Source organism: Dermacentor albipictus, unplaced genomic scaffold (assembly GCF_038994185.2).
Source record: "Dermacentor albipictus isolate Rhodes 1998 colony unplaced genomic scaffold, USDA_Dalb.pri_finalv2 scaffold_11, whole genome shotgun sequence".
Classification (NCBI taxonomy): domain Eukaryota; kingdom Metazoa; phylum Arthropoda; class Arachnida; order Ixodida; family Ixodidae; genus Dermacentor; species Dermacentor albipictus.
In genome coordinates, this window is record NW_027225565.1 from 2,383,514 (window position 1) to 2,396,022 (window position 12,509).

General features: G+C 47.9%; 1 protein-coding gene across 8 annotated transcripts in view; it reads left to right on the top strand.

Moving 5' to 3' along the window:
* Positions 1-12,509, top strand: part of LOC135896560 (uncharacterized) — a 208,958-nt gene that overhangs the window by 28,308 nt on the left and 168,141 nt on the right. For all 8 annotated transcript variants that reach the window (XR_011509341.1, XR_011509342.1, XM_070528353.1 and 5 more), the window contains 2 exons: positions 1,419-1,632; positions 8,355-8,505. Coding sequence is in view for 6 of the 8 variants with exons in the window: in XM_070528353.1 (XP_070384454.1) it covers positions 1,419-1,632; positions 8,355-8,505 (365 nt within the window). In the remaining 2 variants the exon portion in view is untranslated. The remainder of the gene's footprint in view (positions 1-1,418; positions 1,633-8,354; positions 8,506-12,509) is intronic.

The following is a 12,509-nucleotide window of genomic DNA, read 5'->3' on the forward strand; positions in this document are numbered from 1 at the left end:
CGAGATTAGGAGAAAGTCAGCTTGGTTGATGCTGTATATTGGGGCACAGGGAATAGCGCCAATGAATGATTGACTGAGGAAGAACTACACACGTGACACATACTTCAGCACTTTATTTGTTCCAAACAGGACGCATGTGTGCCTACAAACAAGGATGGCGCTCAGATGGCGTATACTAGATGCCGTGCGCCCGTTCATTTGCTGTTATTGTAACCATTTCTTTTCGTTATAGCGCACGCGTCGTGTTCATCCTCATCTTTTGGCTTATTTATACGCTGTTCCTTTGCATCACGTTGTCTCTTTCTTCTTTCTGCAAGCCTGTATGCTCCGTACCATCGTTAAAACAACGATAGTAATTTTTCTTATCCAAGCGGCAATTACCCATCGAGGGTATCCAAAGTCACACATGCCTGCCGGACACGGTAGTTACAGGTTCCAACGCAGCAGCGGAGGAGGACATGGTTTCTGCGTTAAAAAGATTGTAACTGAAGCGGATAAGCATGTTGAGATCATCTTGGTGCTTTTGTCCCATGACGTCCAATATTGAAAAAAAAAATGTTCTTGCACGGAGATATTCGAACACGGGCTTTCAGGGTTGAAGATATCCGGGACGCTTTTGACATTGAATGGCTGCTCCTCGATGATGCGGCTTTGAGCGCCTACCAGACTATAGTCGGATACAACTTTAGAAAAAAGGGGGCGTTTACTCCTGCGAGGAGGATGCACACGAGCATGCACCAATGGGCGCGCACTCTGGACCGACGTCATGCGCCGGACGGCCGGTGACTTCGCCGCTTCAGTCATCTGGGCGGGGCCTTCCCTTTTTTCTAAAGTTGTATCCGACTATAAGCACGTGTGAACCGTGTCCTTAAACAGCCCCGACGCGTCGACGCGATTGGCTGACCTGTAAGAAACTCCAGGCCAAGGTTCAGCGGCTCCATTGTCCCCGACTATGGATAGCAAGAGGGCAAGGCTTCGGCGAGGAGCCTTTCACAATCGCGAGCCTCGCGAATCGCGAGGCTCGCGATTTGACCAACGGCCTCAGAGATCGGGCGACAGGCGCTGCAAAGACAGCGCTCGCCGCTCGGAAGCCACGTTTCACGCCGTCCACAGTAACTTACCGAGTCTGTGCTAGTAACTCACAATTCGCGCAACGACAACGCAGGTGCACTTTCGATGCGCAACCAGATAAAATGGCACAACGTCTTGACTGAAGAAAAGTGCTCCGCGCGCTCTCCGCTCGGACACTAGCAGAAATCTCGAAAGTGAAAAATTCTTTTTTTCTCTTTCAATTCACCACTCGGAAATTAGCCTTGCGATCATGGCTGCTGGCGTTAGCAGTTAGGGTTAATGATCGTTGAATCCAGATGAAACACGTTAGATAGCTCTAACCGCGTTCGCGTAAATCTTCTTTGCAGTCTCGGTCAACGAGCTGGTCTGCACGGTGGGTGCCTACGCGCTCTACCCCAGCATGATCCCGACGGACGGCCTGTGCCATTACGTCTACTGCAGCGACGTCATAATAGCTCGCGACACCCTGCACGCTGCCCTGGTCCCTGAAAGCTGGGCGACGTTCCAGAATGAGATGCAGAGCCGCAGTCGTACTTCTGGTGGCATCGGCTTCGATATCCGGTTGGTGATTCATCTAGCCAAACAAACCTCCTTTAATCGATGTGTTCCGGCCTAGCGTAGCAGTGCAGCTGTTGGAGGCTAGTAGCTCCAGCAAAATTTGTGCCCCGTGAGAATCTCAATTTCGGGCAATGCAGATATAAATGAGCCTCTAAAGTATACGCCCGAATTGGGAATACGAGCGGATGCGTTGCGAAGCGCTCTCGATAGCAGAACAGCTAGGGACCACTGGATTGCCGCTCTTGTAGACTTTCTCTGCGATTCAACGCAACCGAACAACTCGCGCGCTGCGTCGTCAAGCTCACCATTTCGCCATTCGCGAAGACCTGTTTCACTGGCGTAATTGTTACTCAGACGGCCGCGAGTGGTTGCCGGTAGTGTACCTCGAAGCCTTCGCTCCGAAAGTCGGCGCGTGATGCCGTGCTTATCCCTATAGCGCGCGTACTCGGGATCTTTTCAAAACTTACCAACGTCTTCGACAGTGGTATACTACTGCCGAAGGATGTACAACTAAATTGAAAAGTTCATTCGCTATTGTCCCGATCGCCAACGCCGTAGCAAATCTTCAGCCCCCCCCCCCTGCCCTCCGCGCAACCCCATGCCCATGAGCGAAAAAAAAGGAAGAAAAGAGAAAGAGAGGCGCGCAATTGGCTGCGCTAGTAGTGACGTCGTTGCTCTCCGTCGCAGCCGAGCGCGTGCGCAGCAGTTTCTCTCTGGCTCCGAAATGGGTAGGCCACGCCTTATACGTACTCCTGAGGAGCAGGCAGTTTTCAATCAGCAACGCCGCGAGTATAACCGCCAACCGCCAACCAACACGTGCGCTCAGTTTAGGAACTATATAAATTCTGCTAATATGAAAGTTTGGCAGTTATCGGCCCTGCAGCTTTGCAACGATTGCTTCAGTGCACACTAGACAAGTGCACTATTCTATTATTAGCAGTGCAGCCAAAGGGAAATTTTGCTGCAGTTTGCCTTTAAAGAGTACATATCATTTGACAACCGCCTTAAGGCAAACGCCTCTCGCCCAACCTAGGTTAGGCTGCGTGAAATGTTCTATGGTTGTTGACTATGATGTGCGAATTTTGCATATTCAATGAAAATATTTAGCTGCGCTGACTGGCCGATGAGGGTTGCTTCCCAGCTCACTTAGACTCCAAGCAAAGTTCAAGCGAGTGCAATAAATAGTCAACATCAACTTAATAAAATGTCAAGCGGTACTTAAAAAAAAGCTGAGTAACGCATGGGCTGATCGAAGCTATAGTGAGTGGCTCTTGGAGTTGCCACAAGGAGTTGTCTATCGTGCGCCAAAACACCGTACAAGGCTCATATAGCGTTCCACTCCATAAATTAATCTTTTAATCGCGTGCTTCGCAGTGGAACCTTGCGGTCTAAGTACAGGTGAGATTTACAAAATTTGTTTCATTGCGTTTTGAAGGTCGCTGGTTGTGCCTGTACTGAGCAGTATGCCTCGCGGGCAGCTCGTGAATATTGCATCGGTTAGGAGGAAACAAAGAAAACGCGCGCAGCTTTTCATGCCATGCGCGTTTGGTTGGCAGAAATAGTCACCAATTCACAGGCGGTTACACAACGTGGCTAACACGACATTTTTTTTTAAAGCGAGGTTTCTTCGCCAACTTTCCCGGACTTTCCCGACCACGTCTGCGGAAGGCTGCTGCTGTCTAGCCCACCAGCTCATACATAAAAACAATAAACTAAAATAAAACATAACAACGCCTAAACACTCCATACAGATGGTCAACAAGCGAAGCTGACACGTGCGACCCCGTTGTTTACCACTGGGTTAATCCCGACGGTTCATTAAACGACGGCTTCGTAGGCTGCCGGACCCTCGGTACGCAGTTGCTGCTTGCGCTCGGCTGCACGAGCTGCTTCTTGTGCCCGGCATGGGGTAGACGAGCTCTTTCCCGGTTATGCTTGCGGCGTTGCTGATCGAAAACTGCCTGCTCCTCAGGAGTGCGTATGAGGCGTGGCCTACCCATTTCGGAGCCGGAGAGAAACTGCTGCGCACGCGCTCGGCCGCGACGGAGAGCAACGACGTCACTAATAGCGCAGCCAATTGCGCGCCTCGCTTTCTCTTTTCTTCTTTTCTTTTTCGCTCATGCGCATGGGGTTGCGCAGGGGGTGTTTTTCGGCGTACAGGCGACAGACGGACGGGCGAAATGGCAAGCCATATACAGCTTCGCTATAAAAGAAGGTTTACTTGACTGATGGTGGTTTCGAATCTTGGTCACCCAGCATAGCAGCACCAAAACATGGCGGCGGTCCCGGCTGTCCGCTTAGAATTGAATTTGTCGTTGTTTTTGTAAAATCCACTTTGTTGCAAATGACTGTGCAAACGGCTTTCGCTTAGCCTCAGGCCGCTTGGGTTGTTTTCGCGATTGCTTCTCGTTTCGAACGAGCCGAAGCCTAACGAAAGAAATGTTCGAGATGTTAGCGGCACTTATCGGTGAAGTCGGCAGGTAGCCACGACGATGCCATATGGCCTCTGAAACCGGAAGACCTAGCAGGCCAACTTAAATGTGCAATAGACGTGCGCTGTTTAGAGCACGCTGGGCTACAGCGTATAGCGTATGCAACTGTAGCGTACGCTACACTATAACTCAACAGAGTTGCCACTCACAACGTCTGCTGGAACAAAAGAGAGAAAAAAAAATCCGTTCCGACATGGTCCTTGGCAAGAAAGTAAGTCTGTCCTGGGGAGACACCCGTGGATCTCACAAACATGGTATCTGCTGCCAGATATGTAATGTGGAGGACGCAATTATGACGAGACCCCCAATGCTCACCTGGTTATCATAAGCTGAAAAATAAAGGAGACTTAAACGAACATTTTTGCGGCTCTCGCTTTGGGGAGTCCCATCCTAATACTATTAAAAAAATTTCTCGCACTATCGAACCGGTTGGGCCGCCCCAGGAACTAAGTAGTGCCTTACCTAGCGGCGCTAAATTTAGCCTCGGCGTTCCCATGGGTATAGCTCGGCAGTACCCGTGGCTGTCGGCCCTAACGGCAGTGATAGCGTTTTGCGAGGGCTCGCCGAGTCATACTGGGTGTAATACCTCAAACTCAAACCTGTGCTCGTCAGGAGTCGTACAAACGAATGACGTTTGTACAGGTGGGCAATTTCTCGCAGGAATTTCACGCTTGCTCAGTTCTGGCGCCCCCGTGTTCGGCAAGCAGGTTCCTAATGCCTTCAATGAACATTTTAAATCCGTATTTACTAACGACAATAACATCTTTCCAAAATTTGAAGCCTCACTACCACTTTTGGAGGATCTTGTCATTAGTGAGCATGGTATCTTAAGTATGCTGCTTAGCCTTGAGGTAAAGAAATCACCTGGACCTGACAATATACCTAATGCCTTTTTGAAAAGATATGCACAATGTACATCTAAATGCTTGTTTGTTTTATTTACAAGGTCCTTGTGTGAAAGTCAAATCCCAAGAGACTGGGGGACTGCCAGAGTGAAACCGCTTCACAAAAATGGAGACAAGCAATTGATCAAGAACTACCGCCCAATTTCGCTAACATCGACTGCTTGTAAACTACGTGAACACATGATTCACAATCACATATTAAACTTCCTCGAAGCTAACAATTTCTTTACTAAATATCAGCATGGATTCAGGAGGGGTTACTCAACTTGTACACAGCTAGCAGAAACTATACATGATTTTTCCTCTTCAATTAACAACGGAACACAGATTGACGCCGTATTTATGGATTTCTCGATAGCTTTTGACAGGGTCACTCACGAAAAGTTAATTTATAAGTTAGACACAATACTTCATAACAAACAATTAGTAAAGTGGATTTCAGCCTACCTTTTAAACAGGGAACAATTCGTTGTTTTTAGCAATAATTGTTCTGACAAACTTACAGTTCACTCTGGCGTCCCTCAGGGCTCTGTTCTTGGGCCTCTATTGTTTTTGATATATATTAATGATATTGTGTCTAACATTCCTGTGAAAATTAGGCCTGACGCTGATGAATGTGTCATTTATACAGAAGTAAGAAGTGTCTCAGACCAAATACTACTAAATAGCGCGTTGCAAAAAGTTTCTGCATGGTGTGAATTATGGCAAATGTGTATTAATTTTGAAAAAACTGTATTGATGAGGATTACTCACAAAAAGAATGCCTTACCGTTTGATTACATTATTAATGATGTGACACTTGCAGAAGTAACAGAATACAAATATCTAGGGCTATAGGTCACTAACAATCTCAGCTGGAACAAACATATTGATTTCATAACGTGTAACGCTTTTCGTAAATTGTTTTTCTTAAGACGGGCATTGCGGTTATCCACTCCATCTGTCCGCCTACTTGCTTACAGATATATTGTCTTGCCTACCTTAGATTATGCTGCTATCATTTGGGACCCATTCACTAAGACTAACATAAACAAAGTAGAGAGGGTTCAAAGGAGGGCTGCTCGGTACATATATAATAATTACCGACGTACATCAATAACACATCTTTTAATCAAAGCTGGTCTGCCGACAATGAATGAGCGATATCGTTCTGCAAGACGTAAATTCATGTACCAATTAATTAAAGTACACTACAGAACCGAACTCACCCATTTAGTTCATTTTTCGTCTGGGTATGCGACCCGACAACGACATCAACTAACTTTAACTCCTTTTCGCATCCGTAATAACTGTTTTAGATACTCATTTCTTCCACGAACTATTACCGATTGGAATAACCTCACTAACAATGAAGTGTTGCAACCGTCACTGACATTATTCTCTCAACATATTGCCTAGTCTGTGTTACTGCATTTCGTCACTTTACTGTTCTATTGTGTATTTTCTTTTTTACTGTTTGATATCTTGTTGAAATGTATTCATGATGCTGGCTGCAGAGGTTCAACCTGCACCCTTAATTCCCTTATTTCTTTTATTTATATTTTCCTATTTTTGTGAAAGTGCTTAATTCCTTTTCCCACCCTGCTATAATCCCGATACCGGGATTGCAGTATCAATAAATAAATATCAATAAATAAATAAAAATGACATAATGACACGCGGGCAGCATGACAAAGGGATGTCAGTTCGCGCCGATCAACTTTGACCACGGCAGTCCCGCCTCGCATGGGCAGCGAGCACGTTTACAGGATCAGTCCGTAGGACGCCCACTAGCTGGATCTAAGCATGTGTGCTTTTTAATGATTAAATGCATGTCACGCGCTTAACTATGGTATCATAGCGTAAAGTACATGCTGGTAATGGGCTGCCACATCACTGCACCATTAGACCCACCACACCGGTTTGGCGGCTATTGTGTTGCGCTGTTAAGCACGAGGTCGCGGGATCAAATCCTCTCCGCGGTGGCCGCATCTCGGTGGAGGCGAAATGCAAAAAACGCCCCTGTCCCGTGCATTGGGGCACGTTAAACGTTCCCCTGCTTGTCAAAACTAATCAGGAGTCCCCACTGTGCGGCGTGCCTGATAATAACATCGTGGTTATGGAACCGTAAAACCCTACGAATTCCATACAAAGCCCATACTCGATCTTAGATGTGTGGCTTGTGCTGACGGCCACCGCTGTATCGCCACGCGTGACGCAATGGGACCTGAAGTTAGCCTCGTGAGTCACTTTCTGAGAGGCGCAGCTCGGCACTGCATTTGTTCATTTGACCAGAAATGGTCTCGTTTTGAGAAAGCTCACTGCGCCATAGTATAGCTGTAATTTATGGAGCTGAAAACCCGTGCCTGTGTATCAGGAGAAGGCCTACAAGTGTGGCACTTCACGTTCGCTCGTCTATGGTCGCTTTCCGTTCAGCATGGAGAACGGCGTGAAGAGACTCGAGCAGCAAGACAGAGAGGTATTTAGACACTCTGACCACTGAGGTACGTGTCCGTCTCCTCATGAAGTGCGATCACAGTAGACTGAAGCAAGCGCAGGAGACCCAACAGTCTAGTAATGCGGCTGGCTTGAGAGGCGCGAGGCAGCCTCCGGCGCCACCAGTTATTTAGGAGGGTTGTTTATTCACCGCAGCGTCCAAACGGGGCCGGATTAACGTAAAAACTATTGCAATCAGTTTTTATTACAATTTCGCCATTGGCGTTCAGTGACAGGTCGGAATGACTCGGGACAAGCACACGCGGACGGGCGCCCCGCCCATTTGGGCGGAGTCGTTGTCACCTACCACAGAGGGCCCTTGGCGAATTTCGAATAAAAACAGATTGCAGTAGCGTTACGTTATCCTGGCCCAACTTGTAAAACTAACAGGCCCAGTATGATTAGGAAGCGAGCACGATTGCAAAGTTTGACCGGAAGGCGTACACTCACCCACTGAAACAGCTATTAGGCACGTAAGGTTTCTACTGCTTGAATGAACGTAACTTGTGCATATGACTACGCCGTTTCTGTAGCCTAGCACCCATACACTCCCTGCAGTACGTACGAGTAGTTTCGTGTACCCTATTGCAGCCGCGTCCTTGATAGAACCTATACCCATTTTTTTTTCTCTTGATGCCGTGGTCTCTACAGCATTTCGCTCGTCACTGTACATTAGTAGGCAGGCACTGCGAAATATCTTTTGTCATTTGTGACACAAGTGTGTGGCGTAACAATCTGATTGAAGTGTCACGTCTTAGTGTATTTCTTGCGCGCTGGACATCAGTGAACAAACGGCTTTATATAGATTGTCGTGACAAGGGTACGAGCTTCGATCTCGTTCATTCATTCCCAGGTACTCAACCGCCGCTGGGGTCAGCGCAGGGATAGAGAAGAAGCTAAGAGAACTTGCGAACAAAAACATCAAGCACTATGGTGTGCTGAACCTGTTGCAGAAAGCGGCGAAGATGAAGAACATGTACAGCAAAGCAAAAGAACTTCTCAAAGTAAGCGCATCACTCCTCTGCTCCACGTGTGAAATATCGCACTAATGCCCCTTGTCGGTGCCCTTTCTTCTGAAAGAGTTTAAGCAGACGGTATTTGCACGATACGAATAGCTTACTTGGCCTTCCAATATGTAAAGGCCACCACCCGAACAAAATAAAAGGCACATGAAGAAGACAATGCCTACCAAGTACACCCGTGCATTATGGCCGTTTAAGAATGCTGCCTTGTGTAAGAATACCACGCGCAGTACTGCATCAGGGTGCCACGTGCCGTAATTGCTCGAGTATTACGCGCCCTCGGTAGCAATGCGCATCCATTCTCACAAACAGAAGTAAGAACTATTTCAATGCCTTTAGCTGGACCACACACATGCATGCTTATCATATATAAATGGGATGCTGTTGATCGTTCGTTCTGCAAAGCGCTTCGTTTTCACTTGGACAAACTTAATTTATTGCGTGGGTCTGCAGTGAAATGGGCGTGAATGTCTTCGCTGTCAAAGGCACTTTTATCACTTGAGCCCAGGACATATAATCTTCGTTGCCACCTGCGCAATGTGGTACCGAATTTCTTAGACGCCTTCCACACCAAGGCAGCCTCAAAAACTCACGGAGCGGGTTCAAAGCTGCCACAGCTCCCTTAGCTGCAGCTACGTCTGGATTGGATTGGATTACAGAAATTTGAATCAGTCTGAGGGTAGCATGTTGCTGTTGTGGCGTAGGTTTCGTATTCGAACACAGCGCACGTGTGATTTGTAGTTTGTAGACTTTTCTTGAAGAAGAGTGCGCCTTAGAATCGAGTAAATGTGGTACGTGCCATGCGCATGCGCATCTTACGCGCCCCTAGCGTTAATATACGTGCCCACCGGGGACTGAACACGCGTATCCACGTGACCACCACGTGTCCTAGTACGACATTCCTCGTGGTCGTTATATGTCCAGCTGGTGGCCGCGTAGGAGACCGCGCGGCTGCTCAAGACTCACGTGTTCGAGTTTGCTCAAAAACAAGGAAACCAAATCGGAGACACCAAGGACGACAAGGCGAGGTACAGTTGTGCGGTATAGCAAAACTAGATTATGGAAAAAAGTGACTTCACGTATACTGGACACTGCGTTGCTATAGTAGAAACTACATATAATTTCTACATAATTTTTGAACGCTATGTTTGGCGTGCTTTCTGGTTTTAGGTAGACACAATGCAAAGGGTTGCAAAGTGGAGCGGAAAAATATTGCATGGGGCCAGGTGGAGGGAGACAGAAATATATATAGAGAGGGTGAAGCAGGAGTGGCGATAGCTCGTAGGACAGTTGTTTTTAGGTTGTTGAGTTGCGTGGTGCTCTAGCAGTTCAACTTTGGTTATTGGTAGTTTCCTCTGCCATCGTATCATAGACATCGATATCAATGCATCAGGCATTTCGTCGTGCACATGACGTCACCACAGCATCACAATTGTTTTCTGTCGTTTGTCGGTACGTGAAAAAGCTGGTGACTTTCTCGCGCGCATGGTAACTTTTGGAGACGCAGCTGTCCCACTTGCAGTTGCAAGTACGCCTTAAACTGCCTTACAAAGCAAGACCTGACTCCTTGATCCATTTCGGTGTCTCGTGCGAAATGTTCTTAATGCAGTAATTACTACAACTACTATTGATTCTTTTCGCCGCAGGCACTTATCTGAGACTACATATTATTGCTAATGATTTAGGCTGTTTGATCTTTTATACAAATATGTATATCATAGCAAGACGCTGCGTGTTACATTATGTAAAGATACATCCTGTTATATACGTTGTGACCATACAAAACCTGTAAAAGATTTGTTCGCAAATGTTATAAGGAAAGACACTGTCAGTAGCCACCGTACGCATGTTAGTAGGAGCAAGGGTGAACAAATTCATTTCGTCGGCGCATTGATAAGCAAAAAATAATCAGGTTCACCCTAAAGGCTAATGATTGACATGAATAGCAATTATTTAGGTAAGAGAACGACCTAAAGTTCGCAATTTTATCGCCCACGTATATTGAAACGACCATTCGCTTATTAATTAAATTAAGAAGTGTGGTTTCACACACTTACTGGCAAACACGAACACATTTAACTTGACGACCACGATCACTCACTGCCACAGCGCTGGCTTGAAGTAGAGGCCGACAGCGGTGAGCTAACGCTTCGGGCTGCCTCTGGCTTCGGCTCGTCTCCAAAACTTGATATTACGTGGCCTCCAAGACAACGTGCGCAAAAACACAGCGTGCTTCAAGCCACCAGCCATCCCGGCTCGTCCTTAACTTTTGCACCCGCCGCGAACTACCTCCGAGATAACGCACGCAAGCCGCGTAATGTGCTGAGTCTGGAGCACATCCGGTCTGGAGGAGAGGTGCGCAATCCTCACCTAGTGCGCGCATAATGACGAGACCTCCAGTATTGGACGAGTGTCCGTATAATTGACATTGCAGTAAAATAACACCGACCGAGCCTCGCTGCGATCTCCCCCGGATGAATTACGCGACTCCCGGCGTCACAGCATGGCACGATGCAGTCGATGATCAATGCTGACAGCTCCGAGGGCAAAAGCCTATCCAGACAACTGGTGCGCACTGGCTGCGCGCTGCGCGAGCATCTTTTCTTGAAGATGTTTTCTGTAGATTCTCTGCATCCATTCGTTCTTGGCAGCACTTCTAAAAGGATGCAGGGTTTCTGTTATCCTATATGTGTTAAATGAAAGCGGCCGTTGCTGTCATTCACTTGCCGCGGCGGCCCCCAATAAATCAGCATGGTAAGTGCTAACAGAGAAGGCACCGTGCTGCCGATTCCGGTAAGCCATGAACCATCGACTTTGCTGAGGCAAGGGCGTTTCGATGATTTAGTCGTACGTGCAGCAAGAGCAGACAGCTCTACTGCATTGGGCAGCACAGAAGAGAAAGAAACGGCACGGCACCGACTCGATACTCTTGGCCCAGCTTAGGGGACCGCGACTTCTCCCGATATGCTGTCGCGGTGTAGTTCGTGCTGAAATGGCGCAATGCCTGACCAAAGCCGTGGTCCTCCCTACTAGAGACACACTGCTTAAAGAAGAAGCAGGATGTACAATGTGGCGCAATGTACAATGTGTCACTGGCACAATGTAGACTGCGGGCACTGCAACTGTAGACGGATGCAGAAGATGCAATAGTCTAGCACAGCTCTGCAAGCAGAGTTGCATGGTCACTATAAAACAATGCAGGCTCGTCCAGAGTCAGCAGCTTTTGTTTAAGCTGAGTGCGCGCAATGGAGGCCAGCGAGCGATTTGAGCAATCTAGATCGAAGTTGAGTCTTGAGCATTACGTTATCACATTTTCGCCCAGCATTCGCAAGAATACAAATAGCGAGGCGAACTGACAGCCAAGTGAAATGAACGGCGCACCGTCCAACTCCCACGGCAAAAAAAAAAGTGCAGTGGATCAAACGAGCCAAAATCTATATACACCGAAGCTTTGTGTCAGTGCATAAAGAATCTAAACACGAGTACGCTCTCACGCACGCACGCACGCACGCACGCACGCACGCACGCACGCACGCACGCATGAGCACGGGCCTTTTGTTAAGCGGAGTCGCTGGTTACTAGCGAGGACGACGGGCGCCTTCAACTCGTCGTGGTTCCAGAGGCCACTTGCGCACACTTAAGAAGCGCAATTCGAATCCATTCTACCCGCAGCGTTTGCTTTCTCATTACCGTGCATCCGTGAATGCACGGCTTTCCGGCTCTCTTATTTGCCCCCACACGACGGGTGCCTCGGATGCGCGGAGGCTAGCGCCATCTGGTGGCGTTGCAAGGAACCCAGTGGCGTGCGCGCAGCGCGAACTCCGCTGTGATTGGTTGGCGTATTCGTTCAGCAAGGGAACCACCAGGTGGCAGTCAGGGGGAGCAAACACCGGCGAGGTACGCAAAGAACAACTTCGCTTTTTGAAAACGGATAGAAACGAGGGAGAAAACATCCATCGTGCATAATCACTTCAATATGCGATGCG